The sequence below is a fragment of the Nycticebus coucang genome, chromosome 6 (assembly GCF_027406575.1).
Source record: "Nycticebus coucang isolate mNycCou1 chromosome 6, mNycCou1.pri, whole genome shotgun sequence".
Lineage (NCBI taxonomy): Eukaryota > Metazoa > Chordata > Mammalia > Primates > Lorisidae > Nycticebus > Nycticebus coucang.
This window is the reverse complement of record NC_069785.1, coordinates 61,130,701-61,155,323: the sequence shown is the minus strand read 5'-3', so window position 1 is coordinate 61,155,323 and position 24,623 is coordinate 61,130,701. Positions and strand designations below refer to the sequence as shown.

General features: G+C 37.2%; 1 protein-coding gene across 7 annotated transcripts in view; it reads left to right on the top strand.

Annotated features, from left to right (window-relative positions):
- Positions 1 to 24,623, top strand: part of SLTM (SAFB like transcription modulator) — a 52,395-nt gene that overhangs the window by 20,256 nt on the left and 7,516 nt on the right. For 3 of the 7 annotated variants that reach the window (XM_053594011.1, XM_053594016.1, XM_053594015.1), the window contains 14 exons: positions 7,991 to 8,018; positions 9,352 to 9,820; positions 10,439 to 10,488; positions 12,811 to 12,929; positions 14,943 to 15,092; positions 15,309 to 15,412; positions 15,510 to 15,676; positions 16,138 to 16,223; positions 16,435 to 16,598; positions 19,285 to 19,465; positions 20,180 to 20,304; positions 21,922 to 22,092; positions 23,761 to 24,075; positions 24,173 to 24,320. In XM_053594011.1, the coding sequence (XP_053449986.1) occupies positions 7,991 to 8,018; positions 9,352 to 9,820; positions 10,439 to 10,488; positions 12,811 to 12,929; positions 14,943 to 15,092; positions 15,309 to 15,412; positions 15,510 to 15,676; positions 16,138 to 16,223; positions 16,435 to 16,598; positions 19,285 to 19,465; positions 20,180 to 20,304; positions 21,922 to 22,092; positions 23,761 to 24,075; positions 24,173 to 24,320 (2,277 nt within the window). The remainder of the gene's footprint in view (positions 1 to 7,990; positions 8,019 to 9,351; positions 9,821 to 10,438; positions 10,489 to 12,810; positions 12,930 to 14,942; positions 15,093 to 15,308; positions 15,413 to 15,509; positions 15,677 to 16,137; positions 16,224 to 16,434; positions 16,599 to 19,284; positions 19,466 to 20,179; positions 20,305 to 21,921; positions 22,093 to 23,760; positions 24,076 to 24,172; positions 24,321 to 24,623) is intronic. The other 4 variants (XM_053594013.1, XM_053594017.1, XM_053594012.1 and 1 more) reach the window with 3 other exon arrangements.

Here is a 24,623-nt window from a genome sequence, read left to right as displayed (position 1 = left end):
TTGGGTTTGACCCCTCCACCTCCAGTATATGGGGCTGGTTCCCTACTCCTTTGAGCCACAGGCGCCCAGAATTGAGTTGTTTATCCTATAGAGCAGAGGTTGGTCAAGTTTTTCTTAAAGGGCCGGATAGTAAATATTTTAGCCTTTATGGGGCATCTGGTCTGTGTCACAAAGTATTCAACTCTGCTATTGTATGGAATCAGCTGCACACGATACGTAAAAGAATGGGCATGTTTCAGTATTCCAATTTACAAAAACAGGCGTCTTGTGAAGTTTGCCACCCCCTAGCTCCCAAAGCCTAGATTTTGCTGATTAGTGGTGTTGAATATGTTTTTCTGTTTACTGTACTTTTTGTAAATTGGTTAATTGGTTATAGAATCTAGAGGCTTGCTATCAGATACAACTACCCCCTACTGTCACCACAGCACACACACAGCCACCTTGTGGAAATTCTTGGATTCTTCCGTTTGGATGCCCATAATACCTAGTTGTATTTTTTTGTGATGGTGCAAATCAATGATGATCCATATCCGATTAGAGGTTGCAAAGTGATGGTGTTCTATCATTTCTTCTTTCTTTATTAGCTGGAATGTTCCTAGAAAGAGAACTTGTATCTACTACTTAGTTAACAAAGGAAAGCCAGGGACTATATGTTTGATTCTTCCCTATATTTACCGATCTTTAGAATAATAAGCTGTTTCACTAGCATCTTTAACAGTAGCCAGTGAATTTTTCTTTTTTCTTTCCTTAGATTTATTTTGAACTTAAGGATTTGAATGTATTGAATGTATTTCAGTTCATTGCAGTTACTATCCTTACTAATGCTCAGATTTTTCCATCTTTAGCTGGTGAGAGTCTCTTCAGGTTGACTCTAATTTGATTGATTATTATTGCCTTTTGGTATATAGAGATGTTCTGTTTCATGCTCCATAACTATAATTACCTATTCCTTTTCTTGATAAATGGACAGAACAGTCTGGGTGGTAGGGTGCTCATTGTTATTGAGTTGGTCATTGTTGCTAGGTCTTTTCAATGTACAAAACTATAGAATGTGTTTTAGTTTTTTGTTTTCTTTGTTGCTGTTTTTTTGGTTTGTTTGTTTGTTTTGTTTTTGTAGAGACAGAGTCTCACTTTATCGCCCTCAGTAGAGTGCCATGGCCTCACACAGCTCACAGCAACCTCCAACTCCTGGGCTGAAGCGATTCTCTTGCCTCAGCCTCCCGAGTAGCTGGGACTACAGGCGCCCACCACAACGCCCAGCTATTTTTTTGGTTTGCAGTTCAGCCGGGGCCGGGTTTGAACCCGCCACCCTTGGTATATGGGGCTGGCGCCTTACCAACTGAGCCACAGGCGCTGCCCTTGTTGCTGTTTGTTTTAAATTCTAGAATAAATGTTTAGTTCTTACAAACAACACCAAAGTAATCATTTTCTTTACCTCAATAATACACATAAAATGGTCTCAGAATGGCCTTGCCAACACCACCACCAGTATGGTTACTGAAGGAAGATAAGACTTTTCCTAGTTATACTTCTTGTAAGGATATTCCCCTGTAGGGATGAACAAATGACTGTGTTATAGATTAGTTATACTCTGTATGATTGTATCACCAACTGTTACACATTTAGGTTGATTTGTTGCATTTATTTTCTGTAGTTAGGTATTGCTTTTAAAATTTAATCTGCAATTTGTGAACCAATATTAAGTTAGAAAATTTAATCCGATTTTATAATTATTTAAAAATTTATAGGATTCCAAAGTGAAAGTGAGATAAGAGATATTTTATTTATTTATTTTTACTATTTATTATATATTTTTATTGAGGCTTAATTTATGTAAAATAAAATGCACAGTTCTTAGGGTTTTAATGACTGTATTCACCCAGGTTTCTCCCATCTTAAGACACGAAGCATTTTTTTTAATTCTGCTCACATGAACAGCCACTAATCAGAGTTTTCCCTGCTTTCTCTCAGAACTCACTCAGATGGAATTACACAGGATGTCGCCTCACGAGCCTTTCCCTTGTACCACGGTTTCTGAACTCCACCTGTCTGTGTGGTGTCTGTCTACCGCTAGGATTCTTGAGGGGGAATCATTACATGTGACCTTTTATATCTAGGGTCTCTCCCTACTTTGCAGACGTTTACAGCCAAGCACATTAGAAGGGAAGCAGGGGGCACCGACCTGGGATTCTACAATGGGATGTAGGCAGTAAATGTTGGGGTCTTGACAGCAGCCAAAATGGACTATTCTGTGACCAAGGAAGACATCTGCAGGGTCCTTAACACTGGGGTACAGGCTCAGTTGGTATGAGGGTGCCTGGGAATCTGCATAAACACGGGCTATTGGATAGTTGTCGCTGGGAGTTCTGGGTTGTGTGTCTGTATCTTCTTGGGAGGGACTGTCTTGACTCCACTCTTGGGCACTGGCTGCTGTTGAGCTTGAGGTTGTTGTTGAAGGTCCTTGCATTTTGCTTTCTTGAGTTTTGCTCTTTGGTTCTTGAACCAAACCTGCAGTACTGTTGGATGTGTGTCTATTTCGGAGGCCATCTCTTTCTGAAGGCTGGGGTTTGGGTATGGGTTCTTATCATACAAGACTTTCAAAGCTTCCAGTTGCTTCTCAGTGAAAATGGTTCGTTTCCTGTGTGAATGCATCTCGTGGTTGCCTTTCGGAAGCTTCTCCGCGCCTGCCATCTTCTGATCCAGATGTGCTCCTCTCGATAAGAGATATTTTAAAAAGTTTTCTTCATCCAGTTCCCTGGTAACCTTTTAAAAGTTCATGGTTTATTCTTCTGTTCCTTTCTTTTAAAAATATAAATAAGCAGCATATTTGTCTAGGGATTTCAGGCTAGTCCTTAAATCTTTAGGCTTTAGCCTCTAGGCAGTTTGCTATAGTGGATAGAATTTGGTTCAGATTCTGCTTATATTAGTTAACATTGTGACTTTGGGCTAATTCTCTTAGTCTATTTCTATGTCTATAAAAAGAACTTTCTTATTCCTAGCTCCTAGATTTACGTAGGGATTGATCATACATCTTGGCTTGTAGTACATGTACAGTTAGTGGTTATTTGTAGTTATTTTACTAGCTTCAGAATTTTCTGCAAGTGTTCCCCTAAAATGTTGTTTGCTAATGATTTCATTCTTAAAAATTTCTTTTAGTCTAACAGACTTCTGTAGTTGATAACATTATAATGTATTTCTTTTTAAATTTGCCTTTGCTTCTAATGTTTCACTAACCTGAAGGACCTTCCCTTTTTTCTGTCATATGAAATCTATATATACCTCTTGGGCCAGATGCAATGACTCATGCCTGTAATCCTACCACTTTGGGAGGCCAGCGTGTAAGGATTACTTGAGGTCAGGCGTTCAAGACCAGCCTGAGCAACAGTGAGACTTCATTGCTACAAAAAATATAGAAATTAGCTGGGCGTGATAGCTTATGCCTGTAGTCCTGGCTATTCCAGAGGCTGAGGCAGGAGGATTGCTTGAGCCAAGAAGTTTGAGGTTGCAATGAGCTATGGTAATGCCACTTCACTGTAGCTAGGACAACACAGCGACACCCTGTCTAAGAAAGAAAGGGAGAGAGGAAGTAAATCCATATACTTAATTGAATTTATTTATTTATTTTTATTTATTTATTTATTTATTTTTTTGCCGGGGCTGGGTTTGAACCTGCCACCTCCGGCATATGGGTCTGGTGCCCTCCTCCTTTGAGCCATGGGCACCACCTGTAAAACCATATACTTCTTATAGGCAGATTTAACTCTATCTCTTCTGCAAAGCTTTCTCTATTACCTTTGTCCTATGTAAGAATGTCTTATGTCCGTTATTTTGCATGTATCACACGTAATCTCTATTTTATGGTAGATTCTCTATTTTAGACAAATTCATCTAGATAGATGACATACCACAGAATAAAACTGTTTCATTAATAGGGCGGCGCCTGTGGCTCAGTGAGTAGGGCGCCGGCCCCACATGCCGAGGGTGGCGGGTTCAAACCCAGCCCCGGCCAAACTGCAACCAAAAAATAGCCGGGCGTTGTGGCGGGCGCCTGTAGTCCCAGCTGCTCGGGAGGCTGAGGCAAGAGAATCGCGTAAGCCCAAGAGTCAGAGGTTGCTGTGAGCCGTGTGACGCCACGGCACTCTACCGAGGGCGGTACAGTGAGACTCTGTCTCTACAAAAAAAAAAAAAACTGTTTCATTAATAAAGACAGGATAAATACCTAGGTCTCTCTCACGATGACTGTATTCTTGTCAGTAAATCACTAAGTGCTTTCTGAATTCTATTGTATTTAATATAGTGCTGAAGTCAAGCCCTTTAGATACATAAAAACAAGCAGCTCAGTCTTTCTAGCTAAAAACAGCACTTTTTACATTACATTTATTCAGTAAATTCAACAAATGTTTATTGAGTACTTACTGTGTGCCAAGTATTTTGCGTTCTCCATCATGTTAGTATGTTGCCAGAGGGTTTAAGGTTATGTTGATGGTTTATTTTAAATCAGATTGAATGCAGTGTTTAGATTACAAGTCGGAGGAAGTCTTTATTTAGCACCTATATGTACATTTATCATAAGATAATCTGTCAGAAGGTAGTAGAATTGGGTACATAGTAAATACTTGGATTAACTAAAATTAAGTCCTAGATTTGTCTTTATTTCTCAGTAGGCATTGCTGCTCCTAGGATGGAATGAAAATAATAAAAGAACTTTTATATGTCTTTTAGTATTTGACTAAGATCCTGCTACAAAGATAAAATGAGTACCTGCCTTATAGAGCAATTGCTTCGTTTTCGTATATGAAGTACAGTTCAATCAACCACTTGAGTGGTTGATTTAAAAGGGTATATTACATTTAATAAGGAAATGTTTTACATATAATTATTTGCTATCTAGGAAAAAATCTGTTTCAGTGGGGGGAGAAAATTATTTTCAAGTATGTTAAGTATGTCTATGCATGATGTCATTTAGACAGAAAAATTTCCTTTTTTTATACTTCTTGGTTTATTTTCTTATTGCAAGGGTATTGGGCTTATTCAGACTGCCTTATATGTGGTTCATCTTTTCTATTTACTATAGTTGTTTCACCTGCATTGTAATTGGTTTTGTTTTTTGGAAGCTGGGTCAGGCCCTTTTCCTAGGGACATTTAAGAATGTGGTAATAAAGCTAGTGTAACCACTATAGGGAGTGGTTTAAATTATGAAGCCCTTAAGAAGAAAGTTGATTTATTAAGATAAATGTTTAAAACTTATTCAGCAAATAAGATAAGCCTACCAGTTACCTTAGCAACTAGAAATAACATTCTAATTGATAAGAACAACAACAGAATTTCATTTTTAAGTTGTCCTTTTAAAAATAGGATTTGGGGCGGCGCCTGTGACTCAGTGGGTAGGGCGCCAACCCCATATACTGAGGGTGGCGGGTTGAAACCTGGCCCTGGCCAAACTGAAACAAAAAAATAGCTGGGTGTTCTGGCGGGCGCCTATAGTCCAGCTACTCTGGAGGCTGATGCAAGAGAATCGCCTAAGCCCAGGAGTTGGAGGTTGTTGTGAGCTGTGATACCATGGCACTCTACCGAGGGCGATAAAGTGAGACTCAATCTCTAAAAAAAAAAAAAAAAAAAGTGTTTGGACCTTTTTGGGGAACCTATCAATGTTGTATCTCCAAAAACATTAATTGGAATGGTTTGCTGTTGGCATCATAGGTAGATAAGGAGTGTAACGTTGCATTCTTTAAATTAATTTGTTTTGCTTTTTAAGTAAAAGTTAAGGCGTCCTCATTTAATTATCCTTTAAGAAAAATCACTAAGAGTTTGAAAGAAAAAAAGATTTATCCACAATTCGAACATAATTTATACTTCCCTTGCTGCTACTGCTTACCACCTTACTCAAGTTACAGCATTTTTCTTTTCTTTCCTTTGCGGATTAGAGACATAAAGTTTAAAAGTAAATTCCAGTAAAACAACTTAAGATATTGTTAGTGGATAATAAAATGGACTTATAATACTGAGATTTACATTGCTGTCAGTCAGTGATTTACTTGTTCTAGACTATTTTACTTCTGGGCTTGTGGCTTAGTTCTTGGGGTTTTTTTGAGACAGAGCCTCAAGCCATCATCTTGGGTAGAGTGCTGTGGCATCACAGCTCACAGCAAGCTGGGCTTAAGCAATTCTCCTGCCTTAGCCTCCCAAGTAGCTGGGACTACAGGCGCCTGCCACAACACCTGCCTATTTTTTGGTTGTACTTATCATTGTTGTTTGGCAGGCCAGGGCTGGACTTGAACCCACCAGCTTTGATGTATGTGGCTAGCACCTTAGTCGCTTGAGCTACAAGCGCCGAACCGTGGCTTAGTTTTTAGTTATTTTTAGTTTCCTTCATGTTAGAATCAGTCTAATTGTAAACAATTGTTCACGCGGTAACTGGGCACTTACATGTTAACTTAGTCAAAACATGTAAGTGCTTTCTTAGAAATCATGATTGTTATCCAAATGTAATTTTGAGCATATGGTAAAATATTTGAAATTTTAAGGAATGTGTGCTTTTACGAATCTGAGATTGTGTTTATAGTCTTCTTTCACTGCTAGGGTGTTGCTGTAAGGCAGTAGTTCTCAAAGTGTCCTCTCTGGACTAGCAGCATTAGCATCATCTGGACACTTACTAGCAATACACGTTTACAAGCCTGGCGCCAGACCTCTGAATCAGAAACTCTGGGGTTGGTGCCCGGCAATCTGTGTTTTAACAAGCCGTCCAGGGGATACTGATACTCAACTTTGAGAACAACCACTCTTAGGTTTTGTATATGGTAATTTACAAGCTTCATACCACTTAAAGCAATCTGCTTCTACTCAGCTTTTACTTTAAAAGTTAGAATCAATGGCTCAGCACCCATAAGTGGTTAGGGCGCTGGCGACATACAGGGACTGGTGGGTTCAAACCTGGCCCGGGCCTGATAAACAACAATGACAACTACAACAACAAAATATCCGGGCATTGTGGTAGGCACCTGTAGTCCAGCTACTTGGGAGGCTGAGGCAAAAGAATCGCTTGAGTCCAAGAGTTGGAGGTTGCTGTGAGCTATGACGCTACAGCACTCTACCGAGGGTGACATAATGAAACTGTCTCAAAAAAAAAAAAGTTATAATCAAAACTTAAACCAGTCCTTAAAATGGTTTTCTTATTGAGATTATAATGCATTTACTTATTCTATATAGTCTTACGTTGGTTGGTAGGATTGCTTCAGTGATTTTTGCTCAATAGCATAAAAAAAATTCTTCCCCTTGGTGACATTCCTATTTTTCAGCTAGTACATTCTTAATATTAGATGTAGCAAAACTATCACATATTTTAAAATTAAAGTCTTCTTTTTTTTAATTGAGTGTGGGTTACTTGTTTTGTTTAATGATAGCACAAGCACTTTTAAAATCAGCTGGCCTCCAGCATATATGTGACAGCTGTGAATTCATTTTTAACAGATAAAATGAATGAATAATTTGAAAGTGACCACTAATCATCCTTGTTACATCTGAGATGCTTTAAAACCAAGTGTTTTGTTTATTAATGTGCATGTAAGCCTTTGACAGTATATGTCTACAGGTTTCTGGTAGTGTTCTAAATTATATGCCCTAAGAGTACCTATCAACTCAGTGACATAACTTACATAATCAGGTCAGTCTTTTTATTGGCAGCTCCTTGATATGAGTAAGAGTTGGGTTATATAAACTGGTTTTGATAACTAAAACTGAATAGTACCATCTGTGCTTGATTTCATGGTTAACAGATTTACTTGTTTCTTTTCTAAAATTGTGTATATCAGACTTCTGCCACACATCTGTAATTGGGCTTAGGTTTTGATTGGAAGATCCTATTTGTTAGTGAGAGGTATTCCTAATTAATATTATTAAATTATCTACCAATTTAACTTGACTGATTTTGTACTATTACTAAAAACTGGTTTGTGTGAATTCATTTTACATTTGATTATTCTTTGAATTTCAGGATGGTGAGGAAGAAGAAAATGAGAAAGGTATGTTTGATGCTAAGTAGAGTTTAAAAATTGCTGACATTTATAAAAATAGTAAATTTTGAAAATAAAACATTCCTTATTTGAAATCTTAATTTTGAAATGAGTTTATTTTAAAATTTATCTATTTAGTGGATTAAGTTAGTAACTTAATTTTATTTTTCAATTGATTTTAATTTTCTTTTGAAAACTTAAGGTATGTTTTAACTTAATGGTACATATCAGTTACTGTAGTGGACAATACTTTTTTTTATTTAACCCAATTTAATTTTATTTTTAAAATAACTTGTAGCATACGGTAAGTTGATTAAATTCTTCAGACTGACACTGCAGTAACTCATATGTGCTTATTGGGGTCCCAGTGCTTACTTAACACATAATGAATTTTACAACTACCTCTAAAAATGGTGAATTATCAGGAAGCTAATTTATGTTTGCTGCTTAGAGAAACTTTATAAAGTCTTCTGACAGTTTCAGTAGTTGAGGAAAGTTGTCCATCCAGTACAATTACAGGGACAACAATAGCAATACACACGGTCAGTATGAGGGTATGGAAGAGTTCTTGGACAGAAGCCAAAGGATCCTACTATGGACTAGAAAGGACATGGAGCAGGGTTCTAAGCAAGGCAGAATAAAAAGGCTAGAAGCAAAGATGAAATAAGCTACTGACTGAAAAATCTCACATGCCCGAAGCCTTTCTATTTTGGGAGAACACAAGACATCTTTGAAAATGGTAACTGCAGACTGACAGGATGAAGATTGGAAATAACCAATTTCCTGAATGCTATGGAGCAGGAGCATCTTCGGACCCTTCTGTAGCAGTTTTCCAGATGATTCTGGACTACTCAAGCATTGAAGAGTGAAAAAGATGGGGCCCTGAAATACTTTGAAGACTGATGGATATCCTCAGACTGTGACCTTTCAAGAAGTCACCATGGAAGTTCTGAAGGTCACAAGGGTGAAATCCCCAGGTGATTCCAACATTGAAGAACAAATCTGCACATTTGCCACTGTCCCATGGAGGAACAAAACAATCTTCCATATGCCATTAACTTATAACCAGAAATGAAGAGCTGGTATCTTCAGGATGGAACCATTTTCTCACTATTGTTGTTTGGTGTTTGTATATAGCAGTCATTTTTTTCCATGAAGAATAAGTGATCCTGGGTAAAGGATTGTTTATGTTAGTTAATACCCTTGTGTTCTTTTTTCTTCTCTAACCTTCCATCAGTGATAATAACTGGCTTTATATTTTCTAGGTCCTATTCTAGCTTATGAATATGAAATTGTTTAAACTTCTTGTTTTGCCATATTTATTCCTGTTAAATCCTCTTAGATATAGCAGGTTCTGGTGATGGTACACAAGAAGTATCTAAACCTCTTCCTTCAGAAGGGAACCTAGCTGAGGCTGATCACACAGCTCATGAAGAGATGGAAGCTAATGCGACTGTGAAAGAAGCTGAGGATGACAACATCTCGGTCACAATCCAGGCTGAAGATGCCATCACTCTGGATTTTGATGGTGATGACCTCCTAGAAACAGGTAAAAATGTGAAAATTACAGATTCTGAAGCAAGTAAGCCAAAAGATGGGCAGGACACCATTGCACAGAGCCCGGAGAAGGAAAGCAAGGATTATGAGATGAATGCGAACCATAAAGATGGTAAGAAGGAAGACTGCGTGAAGGGTGATCCTGTCGAGAAGGAAGCCAGAGAAGGTTCTAAGAAAGCAGAATCTGGAGACAAAGAAAAGGATACTTTGAAGAAAGGGCCCTCGTCTACTGGGGCCTCTGGTCAAGCAAAGAGGTTTGTTTTTCTATGTCAGTTCTTTACGATACTGAATTCCAGCATTCAATAAGATCACTCTACATTAAGGGGGTGGCTTCAAGAACATGTACAGTAATTAGTGTCTTATGATCCTGCCTATAATATTTTTGACCGTCATAAGTTACTTTAAAAAAAATTTCAAGATCTTCATAATATGCAATGTGTCCTACTGATTGCATTGTCGAATTGTCAGCATATATTTGGTTTTTTGTTGTTTTTTTGTTTTTTTTTTTTCAAATTGACAATTTTTTTGTTTTATTTTTAAAAATCCTTGTGATGATGGTTAATGAACAACTATCAGTTCTAAGAACACAAAATGAAGTCAAGTCCCAGTCCTGAAATCTGGAGAAGATGGCCATATATCCACTGAATAGAATTGTCAGAAAATCTAGATCTTCAGGCATCTTGGGGAAAATCAGTGCAAGAATCCTAAGGGAGTCTTTTATTCAAATAACCTAATCTAGGCCTTGGAATTCTTAATTTGTGTGAATAGCACTAGTTTGAAATATAGTCAATATCAAGCTGTTCGATTTTTTTTTTGTTTGTTTGTTTTGTTTTTTTTGTTTTCAATTTTCTTCTGGTGATTTACTTCTTTAGCTCTTCAAAGGAATCTAAAGAAAGCAAGACATCATCTAAAGATGACAAAGGTAATGGATTTTTTTCCTATCTTTCAGTGGTAACTGCATATTTTCATTAAAAAGTAATAGTCGCCTGATGTTTTCTTTTGATGGACTAGAAACTTGGGATGACCTTTAAGTAAACTATGCAATTAGTATAGATTACAGCAAACCCTGTGTGACAAAAGCATTACTTTTTAATTTCATGAACTGGTATGGGTATATTAAAAGCTCATTTACTAGGAAACACTTATCTTGTGTGCTCTAAGGAACTATGTTGGATATTAATCGATAATTTGTTTTCTAATGTTACAGTTTCAGAAGTATTTTATCTTAGTATTTTAGTTGCACTCATTTGTAACCACTGGATATCACAGTATCTTTCCCTGTTTTGTGTAATAGGAGATGTGCTGTAAATAATACTTGCGTTGTGTTTGTGGAATATAGTATTTAAAAGAAAATCACTGTAACGTTTGGTTTTACTTTTTTCATTCTTTAAATCAGGGCACACTTCTGTTTCAGTGTGTTTCAATTCTTGAGAATTTATTTCCTGATTTTGGATTGGTGTCGTTTTATGTAAGGAAGTGATTTTATTTTAAATTCTCGTAAGTTTCAAGATTTGACATTTGATTGCTTTCTGTTACTGGGAAATCTCTGGTTATCTCCTGCCCATGAGCTAGCTGCAGTTTCATCTTGTACGTGTACTGTCTACTTGAAAAATACTGATTTTCTACAAAAGCATCTTAAGGGGAAATACACCATTTTGGTACTACAAAGTTCTAAAATACCTTCTGAGAGTTGAAGGAAGGATTGTCCTCTCTGGTTTATTTAGCGTGTCTTATTGGTATATTTTAGTAGTTGGAAATTACGGTGATTTGACTTAATAATCGACAATGGCAATACCACCTTTCTTAACTGTTTTGGTTAATGAATAAGATATAATAATTTTATACACTTTCTCTTTTAAATTTAGAAAGCTAGTAGCCTTGCTTAAATACTACCTTTTTTCATATTATTTTAAATTGTTTTTCTGTAATTAGAAAATTACTTGAGCCATTGGTGACATAAAAGTTATACAAACTTAGAGTTAACATGTCATAAGGTAAAGCAGGTCCTTTGATGAGTGTCCTTGTTGCAAGTTAGAAAACATCAGCCATGGGCGGCGCCTGTGGCTCAGTGAGTAGGGCGCCGGCCCCATATGTTGAGGGTGGTGGGTTCAAACCCAGCCCCAGCCAAACTGCAACAAAAAAATAGCCGGGCGTTGTGGTGGGCGCCTGTAGTCCCAGCTGCTCGGGAGGCTGAGGCAAGAGAATCGCGTAAGCCCAAGAGTTAGAGGTTGCTGTGAGCCGTGTGATGCCACGGCACTCTACCCGAGGGTGGTACAGTGAGACTCTGTCTCTACAAAAAAAAAAAAAAATACTTAAAATACTTGAGTCGAGTATCGTCTTTTCTCCCCTACAAGTCTCATTGAGAGTAGTTTTCAACTGTTAACATTTGTGTTGTGCAATTTTTTTAAAGCACTGTAAATTGTTCTCTTTCCACATATCATAAAGTGAAGTTATAGAAATTATTCCTTTTAATTGCTTATATCCTGTCTCAGAGTAAGAATTGTTTTCTGAATAAGGTCAAATAAATGAAATTCCTATCACAAGGGTGACTGAGTAGGCTTGTATTTTATATGTAAGATGGGGCATCTCTGCTTGTATGAAACCATAATTTGTGTGCGGAAATAGTACAGAAATGATTCATATTATTTAATTATTATATAGGATTTTGCGATCTCTCATCTTAAGTTTGTAGTTATTTTGTTTTAGAAGATTTTTTTCTATCCAGAGTTATCCAGCTTCATATAATTCCCATTTTCTGTTACCTTTTCTGTAATAGAGAATGAAGATGAACTTTATTAGTCTTTGTTGTTAACCATGTAAATTCTTAAAAAGTTTATCCCTTGCTCTTTTTCCTTCTTTTACTTCAATTTCTGTGGATCTAAAGCCCACAACACACGTGGCAGTTAGTCTGTTCGTTCATTAATGACTGCTTCCTGGTTGAGTGTATTCAGTCTAGTGGTAGAATATAAATTATTAAAACTTAACAGCAGAAGTCCAAGATATGTATATGTCTTCTTTGACTTAAAACTCAAAATGGTAGGAAGTGTACAAATAATTCATATTTGTTTTCTCTCTAGTTATATGATGTTTAATTTTAAGAATAGCAAATTCATAGGATTTTGGATAAGGTCATACTATCAAAATTAAATGAAAAGATTTTATAGTTTTAAAATAACATGGCCCTTATAATTATGCAAAAAATATGATTAAGAAATGTAAACGTCTGATATTAAATCTATTCTAGGAAGTACAAGTAGTACTAGTGGTAGCAGTGGAAGCTCAACTAGAAATATCTGGGTTAGTGGACTTTCATCTAATACCAAAGCTGCTGATTTGAAGAACCTCTTTGGCAAATATGGAAAGGTACATTCTTTTTATCCATCTTTTTAGTGTCTACATTTAAAACAGGGATTGTATTGGATTAGTATTATGTAAAAATCTTCTAATTTCTTACATCTCTTAGACCTGTTGCAGACATAATTAGTGAGTTCTGTGGTATGGTAGATTAGGGTTAGGGGTTACATGGGGCTTTCATCTTTTAATCTCACTCTGAGCCCTGGAGATCTTCTTATTCTAAAGCTTGAACTAAGTTTTAATTCATCATGATTTTTTAGCATCTAACATGCAGTCTAGCTGATTTGGTCTTCTCAGAAATGTAGTTAGACTAAATGAGCACTGGGATTGGGGAGAAAAAAACCAGATATAATCCCTGTCATTATAGTGATTGCAGTCCACTGATGGAGAAAAATGTAAAACTGGTAAGAAATATATATATAAACTTAATAAGAAGTTGTTGTAAGTGCTATGAAGAAAAAGTACAGGATGTTAAGAAAAGCTTTACTATGGTTAGTTCTCTTTTTGTGTGTGACAGAGTCTCACTATGTCACCTCAGTAGAGTGCTGTGGTGTCACAGCTCACAGCAACCTCCAGCTCTTGGGCCTAAGCAATTCTCTTGCCTCAGCTTCCCAAGTGCTGGGACTACAGGCACCTGCCACAACGCCCGGCTGTTTTTGTTGTTGTTGTTGTTGTTGTTGTAGTTGTCATTGTTGTTTAGCAGGCCTGGGCCAAGTTTGAACTTGCCAGCCCCAGTGTGTGTGGCCACTGAGCCACTGAGCTACGGGCACCAAGCCTATGGTTAGTTATTTAGGAAGCATTTCTCTTGTAGTTAAGGTGAGACAAAGGGAAGTAGTCAAAGAATATTTAGTTAATAGCTATTGCATTGAACTGCAATTGAAATGTATCCCTTAGGGCACTCAATACTTTTACATCTGTTATAGTTTTTCATATATATTCAACTGACTTCAGCATAAGGTCTGAGAAGGCAGGAACCTTATTTACTGTATTTTTGTGCACATCATAGGTTTTCAGATACTTTTTGAATTAATATTGGTAAATAGGCCTTAATGAATGTCACAAAAATCTGTCTTGTTGATTTTAGGAGGGTTTTTTTTTTTAAACTAGTAAATTGCCCAAACATAAAGAAGATTGTTATAGGTCTCTTATATAGAACACAGAATTATAGTCCCATGATTGGCTATTTTTCATTCTGCTTTTAATAATGTATTGGTAAAGACGTGGTATTTCTTAAGATTTAAACTATTTAAGGGTACCATTCACTTGATAACAAGACCTTAGTCTCAAAAATTAAATTGCGATGGGGCAAGTCAGCCTTTTTTAGACTTGAGATAAAAGCTGATGGATTCCAGACACCCACACTTTAAATCCTCATAAATTCCCGTTTTACCCATTCCTGGCATTGTCTGTGTTCTTCTTTGTTCAGCACTAGGTTGTTCTATTTCACTTTTCTTCTCACTCATCCATCCCTGCCTTGTCTCTCTCAACTATCCATCTTACAGAATTGAAATTATGTGTTACTTTTATTTTGCTATAAATTTTAAAAGCACATGGTATATTTTTACGGTGGTATTTTTACATGTGACTGGTTCTTTACTAGTTTTTGAAATGTAAAGTAGTTTATTATAGGAAAACTGTTAACACTTATTTTTAAAATATTTAGAAACTGATTTTTTCCTCTAGGAGATTGAGGGTGAGGCTATGACAGGGATGGATATCCAATTTATTTGCTTTTGTTAATTGTACTAATACTTCACTGGTGTGAGTAGTGTGTTTCAGCTGTATATTTGAGAAGAGAAAATAAGTAAATAATACATATGCATACATTGTATATTTTTTAAGGATGTTAAATTGCTTTTTGACACTTGTTCCCCTGAATATTTACAAAGTAGTCCTGGGTGAGGTAAATGATAATCACAAGAACAAAATAACATTCTGAATTAGACATCTTAGTTTTGAAGTTTCATCTATTTAGAAATGTGTATAGTTGTAAAACTTCTAAAGTGTAATCTCATTTTATAGGTTCTAAGTGCAAAAGTAGTTACAAATGCTCGAAGTCCTGGGGCAAAGTGCTATGGCATTGTAACTATGTCTTCCAGCACAGAGGTGTCCAGATGTATCGCTCATCTTCATCGCACTGAGCTACATGGACAGCTGATTTCTGTTGAAAAAGTAAGCTCACCTAACTTTATCAATGTGAGGTTTCTTTGATGGCTAGTAATTCTCAACTTAAAGATATTAACACTAGCAGAGAGTGGATTAGCAATGATTTTTATGTTTATGTACTTGTTTTTTACTTTCTTTATAATTTTCTAAATTTTTTGCCATCAAGATACCTTTTATAATCATAAAAAAGCATGTAATTTTTTTGTGGTTTTCACCTTTCAGGTAAAAGGTGATCCTTCTAAGAAAGAAATGAAGAAAGAAAATGATGAAAAAAGTAGTTCACGAAGTTCTGGAGATAAAAAAAACATAAGTGATAGAAGTAGCAAGTAAGGATTCTACTTATTAATTTGATAAGCAGATAGATATTTATTGGTAGATTATGGAGTACTCATTATAATTTCTTCTGTGGGTTGGTATGGTCAGGACACAAGCCTCTGTCAAAAAAGAAGAGAAAAGGTTGTCGGAGAAATCTGAAAAAAAGGAAAGCAAGGATACTAAGAAAATGGAAAGTAAAGATGAGACAAATGATAATGGAGCAAGTGGCCAAACTTCAGACTCATTAAAAAGAAGTGAAGAAAAGAAGAGAATAAGTATGCTATGGATCTTTCTCTCTAATGCCTTTCTAATGCATCTTACTATTTAATTTTTACAGTGGGAGGGAAAACTTAAAATTATTATCTCGGTAAATATTTAAATGTTATTGTTAGGTGTCAACTGTGGTAGAAAAGGAAGGCTAGTAGGAAAAACTGTCTTCTCCTTTTCTATTCTTGGGAAACAGCTGTGTTCTTCCAGCTGAGCTCCTTTACTTTAAGTCTGGATCTGACTTAAAATGGTCATTGATTTATAGTACTGAGTATAGTTTTGGTATCATGAAAAATATTTATGTTAGCAGACTGAACTGTAACTCTTTGTATTTAAGTTCTTATAGAGTAAGTAGGGTTTTTATTTCATGGATTGGTTTGTGAATATGTGGCTGTATAAGAATTCAACATTTTTACATATATATTTTCTTTTTCAGTGAAAAATGTTTATCTGAATTTTATTTTCTTAGGTTCAAAGAGCCCAGGGCATATGGTAATTTTAGACCAAACTAAAGGAGATCATTGTAGGCCATCGAGAAGAGGAAGATATGAGAAAGTAAGTCTCTGGGAGGAATACTAACTGTACTCTTTCATCTGTTTATAAAAGAAGTTCATTCTGGTTTTCTCTGAACATTTTTGCTTCTATGTTGGAAAACCTGCGGAAAGGGAACTGCTACTAGTCATTTGAACTTAAATGATAGGCTGCACTTAAAAATAAAACTCAAAAGTACTTTAACTTCTAGTCCTCTTATATTTTTTTCGTATAGATTCATGGACGAAGCAAGGAAAAGGAGAGAGCTAGCTTAGACAAAAAATGGGACAAAGACTACAGAAGGAAAGAGATCTTACCTTTTGAAAAGATGAAGGAACAAAGATTGAGAGAACATTTAGTTCGTTTTGAAAGACTACGACGAGCAATGGAACTTCGGAGGTATGAAAGGAGTCTGTTCTATACCTGTTTTTAAATATAGGTGCATCTTTAACATTGACATAAGCCAGATTTCTGGAAATTGTACTTCCACAGAAAACTGTTTGCCACATAAAAAAACACAGTAGCATCTCATGATATTTGAGTAAATCTCATGATTTACTTTGTAAATTACAAAGTGCTTTTCTGTCTGTTACCTCCAGCTCAACAATTCTTTAAAGCTAATTGTGCCCATTATGTAGTTGAAAAATGGAGGCCCAGAGAGGCTAAATGACTCTTCCCGTGGTACATGGCTAATGAGTGGCAGAGTCAGGACTCAGACCCAAGCCTTCTGACTCCCAAGTCCAATGCTCTTTCCTCTACTCCACAACTGCTGCCATTTAAAAACAAAGACTTTAAGGAAAACTTGATCTTGAGATGAGATAGTTTAAAAGTAAGCTGCAGTGTTCAAATACTGTGTTGAAATTTTAACAACAAATTTAGCAAAAATTGATGGTTATTTGGATTAGTGCCCAAGTAAAGAAAGATTTGCCCTCTGAGTCTTATGATATTCATAGTCTTTCTTAAAGCAGGCATTCTCTTTAAAACAAACTGAAAACATAAATAAAACCAAGATTTTTCGATTTTTAGTGGCAATAACTCAGCAGTTCATCACGAGCACCTGTTTACTTTTGTATATCAATTTTTGAATGCCACTTAAAATATTCTTGTGAATGTGTTTTATGGTAGATTTTTTCAAATGTTAACTTGTCTTGTTCAGAGATTCACTTATCATGGAACCTTACCAGTTTATTTATAAGAGTATTAGGAATTACTAGAGATACTTGTAGCATCTTAGATAATACTGTACAATGATTACCATACAACATTACTAAAAAGAAATAATCTTTGCAGCACTCAAAACCCATTTCCCCCTTTTTAATTCCAATGTGCTTAGCTTCCCAATTATTTAGTTGACAGCGGATTAGGAGGAGAGTTGGAATGGGGCAGCTAGAGCAGCAATTCTCAAACCTGTCTGGCTAACTTGTTTTTTATATAAAAAATGTTGCTGTGCCATCTTTACCCTCCTGAAATGAAATTGACATATAACAAGCTTACTCATACAAATAATTTTCCCAAAATTGATATAATGACTTAATTTATAATGAAATACATATTCCAGATGTGAATGTTTAGGCATGACTCTAGAAGACTTAATGAAGTAGCCCCATGTTTATATCCCTGTTTAGAATCACTGAAAATGTGACAACTACAAATACAGACTGATACTGGTATGTTGTATTGGTGAGTCAGATGCCAGGAGTGGTGTTGACAATGTGACATGATTTCTGACATGAACAACTCTTTGTAAAGTTCTCAAAAAAGTATAGTCTCTCTATTTACATGGAATGCATTATTGGAAATATAAATTCATACCCATAGCAAACAAACAACAAACCTAGCATTTCTTAGAAATGGAGTTAAGTTTTGAGCCAGGTATTTTTTTTTAACGTGTTTTGTTTTTAATAACATGAATAACCATTGTAGCATCTGAAAAGTTTGAGGAGTATTGGATAGTTTTCATCATGTAGGACTATCCTGATGATTTCATGCATCATAAGATATTTTGATTACTTGGTCTCTACCCACTGAGTGGTATAGCATCAGCCCCATAATCATTGTGATAATTAGAAATAATTCCTCTGTTTCCATAGGAGTAGTACTGGCCCATTGAGAACCATTGGGTCGTTAGAGCAAAACGTGCTGATAAGAGGGGGAAAAGTACACTACGTTAGAGTAAGAAAATGACAAACACTACTAAGACGGGGTGTGGTGGCTCAGGCCTGTAGTTCCAGCACTCTGGGAGGCTGAGGCAGTTAGATTGCCTGAGCTCAAGAGTTTGAGACCAGCCTGAGCAAGAGCCCTATCCCATCTCAACTAAAAATAGGAAAAATTAGCCAGATGTTGTGGCAGGCACCTCTAGTTCCAGCTACTCAGGAGGCTGAGGCAAAAGGATCACTTGAACCCAGGAGTCTGAAGTTGCTATGAGCTGGGCTGATGCCATGGCACTCTTGGCCTAGGCAATGAAGTGAGACTTTGTCTCAAAAAGAAGAAAGAAGAAACACTACCAAAAGTCTAACATAGTGACACAGTTCAGCATCCCTGTGACTTGGAAAAGCATGTTACCTGGAGCCATATATTATGGTCCAGTAAACATCCCAAAAGAGCCTTTGAGGGCATCATTTTTTTTTTTTTTTATATGTAGCATTTGCTATAACTGATGTTCATGATTATGGTCCCAGGGCATCAAAATAAACTATATATCTTGTTTAAGGAGGTAAAATATGTAATAAGGACACTGGAAGGTTTTCTGTCAAAAACAATTGATAGAAGTTATAGTTTTATAAATTCATATATACAAAATATCTACTTTCAAAATGTCAGTGGGCTATTATTATAGTATTTTTATTTAAACAGGAATCATCTAAAAGGCAATTACTCTATAAAATTCAGTGCTCAGTTGACAGTCTTCTAAGTGACTACTGGTATCTGTTTAAAGTTGTTATTTTGAGTTCTATTTCCAATTACATTAAAATACTTAGATTGAGTTGAACTTTAAAATTGCCAACCTGAAGGAAAAATTCAAAAACTATTTTCTTTCACACAGTGCTAGCATAATTTAAGTTTTCTAAATACTGATTTTTGTTAGACGAAGAGAGATTGCAGAAAGAGAGCGTCGAGAGCGAGAACGCATTAGAATAATTCGTGAACGGGAAGAACGGGAACGCTTACAGAGAGAGAGAGAGCGCCTAGAAATTGAAAGGCAAAAACTAGAGAGAGAGAGAATGGAACGCGAACGCTTGGAAAGGGAACGCATTCGTATTGAACAGGTGCAGTCAGAAAATCTTTTCATCTTAAATAACTCACCTTTTTCAAACACTGTGGTTTTTGCCCTAAATTTTGCTTTACTTGTTGTAAAGCTACTTTAGAATGAGTTTAGTTAATGATCATTTAAGTATCCCTGAAAGGTAACAATGAATTAGATACTACTTTAAAATACATTTAGTAGTGACTTTGTTCTAGATAATTGGTAATAGCTCTAGCTCTGGAATATCATGGCAGCCTAGTAGTCTGAGCATAGGACTATGAGTCCAGAGTAGTTGTAATCCAGGCTCTGTCACTATCCCAGGCTTCGATTTCCTTATGTATTTTAGTGGGAATGATTTCTCAAGGCTGGAAGGAAATAATGCCTCTCTGCAGAATTGCAACTCAGCATTTCTAAGACACTTAGTCTCCATACATATTAAGAACTTTATTTCTAGTTCCCATTAGGTGTTTTTGTTTTAGTCAAATAATTAAACTAAAACTAACCTTCCAAACACTTGACACCTTTCACCACTCAATCCTTGTTATTCTAATGTTGTAGAACAATAGCCATAGCTTAGATTATTGAAATCAAATTTATTTATTTGTCCCAGGTGTATGTTTTGCCTGGTGCTGGCCTATGAAGTTTCTTAGTAGCAGGATTAAAACAAGGTTGCATATGTACTGAACTTCTGTTTTCATTTTGCATTGGTTGGTTCTTCCTTCTGTGTTGTCTGAAGGAACGTCGTAAGGAAGCTGAACGGATTGCTCGAGAGCGAGAGGAACTCAGAAGGCAACAGCAGCAGCTTCGTTATGAGCAAGAAAAAAGGAATTCTTTGAAACGCCCACGTGATGTAGATCATAGGTAGGTGCTTACTTTCTTCCTTCATGGTTACACTTGATATCTTTTTCCCTTCAGGCTAAGATGGAGAAGTAGAAAGTCTAGGCTCTAGTCACTGGGATCAAAGGTCATGCATGATGAACGGGGAGAAGGGGGCGGAATACAGTACTGGTGTGGACCGGTGCATTGTTAAGTAGGAACAGTCTACCCTTCTTTCCCTCTTCCCTTTTCTAATATCAAATGTTTCTCATTGGGACTGGAAATACATTGTCATAGTGGGCTCCAGTGATAGTTCTCAAACTCAGAACCATGTTGAAAGTTCTTATAGATTAGTACAGATAGTGCTAAAATGGAAGCCATAAACTTGAGAGGACTAAAATCTACATTCTGTTGTTTGCATTCATGCTGCTTAATAAATTTAAAAATATAGGGTGGCGCCTGTGGCTCAAAGGGTTAGGATGTCGGCCCCATATGCTGGAAGTGGTGGGTGCAAACCCAGTCCCGGCCAAAAACTGCAAGAAAAAACAAACAAACAAAATATAAATACAGGGTGGACATAAAATTTGTGTGTAATTTAAAGTAGTTTGCTATTTAAATTACACACAAATTTTATGTCCACCCTGTATATCCGTTTGATTTATGAGATTGAATTGATTTTTGTGGAAAAATAAATGGAATAAATGATTTGTGCTTACAACTTTGCTCTCTGACCTTTTCCAAAGTTGAGGGTAACTAACAAGGTTGTAGACTAGTGATTAGAATTGTTAATAAAATAGTTTTGATTATTTTTTTATATATATATTTTTTTTTTGTAGAGAGAGAGTCTCACTGTACCGCCCTTGGTAGAGTGCCGTGGTGTCACATGGCTCACAGCGACCTCTAACTCTTGGGCTTACGCAATTCTCTTGCCTCCGCCTCCCAAGTAGCTGGGACTACAGGTGCCTGCCACAACGCCCGGCTATTTTTTGTTGTTGTTGTTGCAGTTTGGCCGGGGCTGGGTTTGAACCCGTCACCCTCGGCATATGGGGCTGGCGCCCTCCTCACTGAGCCACAGGCACCGCCCTAGTTTTGATTATTTTATCTTACTGTTTTTCCCATGTAATAATTTTGAAATAGGCGGCTTTTAAACTGCTTTTCTCTCTCTTTTATTTACTTACTTATTTATTTATTTATTTTTTGTAGAGACAGAGTCTCACTTTATGGCCCTCGGTAGAGTGCCGTGGCCTCACACAGCTCACAGCAACCTCCAACTCCTGGGCTTAAGCGATTCTCTTGCCTCAGCCTCCCGAGTAGCTGGGACTACAGGCGCCCACCACAACGCCCGGCTATTTTTTGGTTGCATTTTGGCCGGGGCCGGATTTGAACCCGTCACCCTCGGTATATGGGGCTGGCGCCTTACCGACTGAGCCACAGGCGCCACCCTGCTTTTCTCTCTTGTTAAATTCCTCTAACACAATATGACTTTACTTAATTTAATAATCAATTCTTTGCTAGCTTATATTCCTAACCGAATGTGTCATGTCTTGAGTTTATTAGCCCTCTTGTGTTCACAGTTCTAACGTGGTATGTATGACTCCAAGTAAGTATTGTTTGATTATTGTAAAACTAATTTATATAAATGAGCAAATATTTCTCTTCAAGGCGAGATGATCCTTACTGGAGCGAGAATAAAAAGTTGTCTCTAGATACAGATGCACGATTCAGCCATGGATCTGACTACTCCCGCCAACAGAATAGATTTAATGACTTTGATCACCGAGAGAGAGGCAGGTTTCCTGAAAGTTCAGCAGTACAGTCTTCATCTTTCGAAAGGTAGATAGTATGTTGAAAATTGTTATGTTTAGTGTATGAACCTTGCTAGTGATAATTCTAATTCTATTAACACAGTGACTGCTATACTAGAAAAATAATTGTTGCCTTGGGGCCACCATATTTAATTACAAAAACAATAAAAACTTAGAAGATGGCGGTGCCTGTGGCTCAGTGAGTAGGGCGCCGGCCCCATATGCCGAGGGTGGCGGGTTCAAACCCAGCCCCAGCCAAACTGCAACAAAAAAATAGCCGGGCGTTGTGGCGGGCGCCTGTAGTCCCAGCTTCTCGGGAGGCTAAGGCAGGAGAATCGCGTAAGCCCAAGAGTTAGAGGTTGCTGTGAGCCGTGTGACACCACGGCACTCTACCTGAGGGCGGTACAGTGAGACTCTGTCTCTACAAAAAAAAAAATTCGAAGACAAAAATGATCGTTTCTAATTTAATGAAAATTTTGTTGATTTTCTGTGTGTTATATGCAACTCATGCAGCACTAGAATCAATTTTTACACTGCATGCCACATAAATTGTATGTATCCTGTGACATACTTACTGAATTTGTTTCTGAGAATTGAGTCTTTCTTCATTCTGTAAGTATTGTGTCTAAAGTGGTCCTTGGGTTGTCCTGGGACCTCTGAATCATACCCCCTAGGTATGTGCAACAATGTCCCTTACAGCATGCTCCCATCAGTTTTGTTCAAAGATCTACTAGGCAGACATTCAAGGGGAAACGTTAAGTGAGAAGTAATGGTAATGGGAGAACACAGTCCAGCATGTGTGGCACACGTGGCCTGCATGGACGGGCTGACTGGAGCAGAGTGATAAGAGGTGGGAGAGACATGCAAATTGACAGAGAAAACAAGCAGAGGTTTCATGGTGCACAGGCATGCTATGGACCTTCCCACCTTCCCCTGCTGTGGAACTTCCAGCAGTTCTGTATGCTTCAGGAGGCCCCAGGCTCAAAACAGCATGAGTTAAAGACAACTCACATGGCAGATAATGTTGCAAAATCTTAATTAAGAAGTACAGGTTAGCTTCTTTGGCTAAGAAAAAGTGAAGAAGTACAGGTTAGAACGGAATATTCTCAACAAAATTATATGTGTGTGTTATTAATGGCAATTTTATATTCAGAATTAAATAGGCCACCATAACAAGTTTAAGTTTGCTTTACCTTTTTAACTTTAAAACTGAGTGGGAGTAGGCGGCGCCCCCATATACCAGAGGTGGTGGGTTCAAACCTGGCCCTGGCCAAAAACTGCAGAAAAAAAAAAAACAAAAAACTGGGAGCATTGTTCACTTGGGATGTGCCTTATCTATTAAGAATAGTAAAACACCCTCAAGTAGGTAGTGGCTTGAGTATTTGATGTCATTTCTCCTGCATTCGGAAAAAGCAACCCTTCATGCCAAGCATTTAGCCCAGTTTAAAAGAAAATGAATCATTATAATCAATAACATAGCTTTTTTTTGGTGGCTTTGCCTGAGTTTCATTTTACAGGTGTCATCAGTATAGTCCAGTGATTCTCAATCTTCCTAAAGCCGCGAACCTTTAATACAGTCCAAAAGGGTCACAACCCACGGGTTTAGAACCGCTGGTATAGTCTATGCAAAAATAGTTAAGAAGTAAGGTCAAGTAAGTACTTCTTTGGACCTGTGTTCTCTGTTTCTAATCAATAGGAGGGAACGCTTTGTTGGTCAAAGTGAAGGAAAAAAGGCACGACCTACTACACGCCGAGAAGATCAGAGTTTTGAAAGGTATCCGAAAAATTTCAGTGACTCCAGAAGAAATGATCCCCCGCCACCAAGAAATGAACTTAGAGAATCAGACAGGCGGGACGTACGTGGGGAGCGAGATGAAAGGAGGGCAGTGATCATTCATGACAGGCCTGATATTGCTCACCCTCGACATCCTCGGGAAGCAGGGCCTAACCCTTCTAGACCAACTGCCTGGAAGAGTGAAGGAGGCATGTCCACTGACAAACGGGAAACGAGGTATTGGTGCTTTCCTAGTAGAGTATCATGCATTTGGGTAAAACAAAAAAGACTGCTACGCAAGTTTTGATCATGTATGTTTTTGTGTTTTGTTTAGCAGAATTGAAAGGCCAGAACGATCTGGGAGAGAAGTCTCAGGACACAGTGTGAGAGGTGCTCCCCCTGGGAGTCGCAGTAATGCGTCCGGCTATGGAAGCAGAGAGGGAGACAGAGGAGTCATCACAGACCGAGCTAGTGGAACACAGGTAAATGCTGAGTAAATCTTTAGAAAGAGACTTGGAGAACTTAAGAGCTACTTTGTAGGTAACAGTATAATTTTGATGTGGCCTAAATTACATTGGAATGACTGGGAGACTAGCTTCTTTAAAAGATCTTAATTTTTTTTCATATGATACTATCAGTAGTTGAACATTAGTAATTCAAAGAGGTAGGATGCTAGCCTGAAAATATTTTATTTTACTTTAATCAAACCTGGAATTTAAGAATTGTAATATTTTATAAATGAGACTTCTTAATGATAACTTTGGTTTTGTATCTTTTTATGAAAT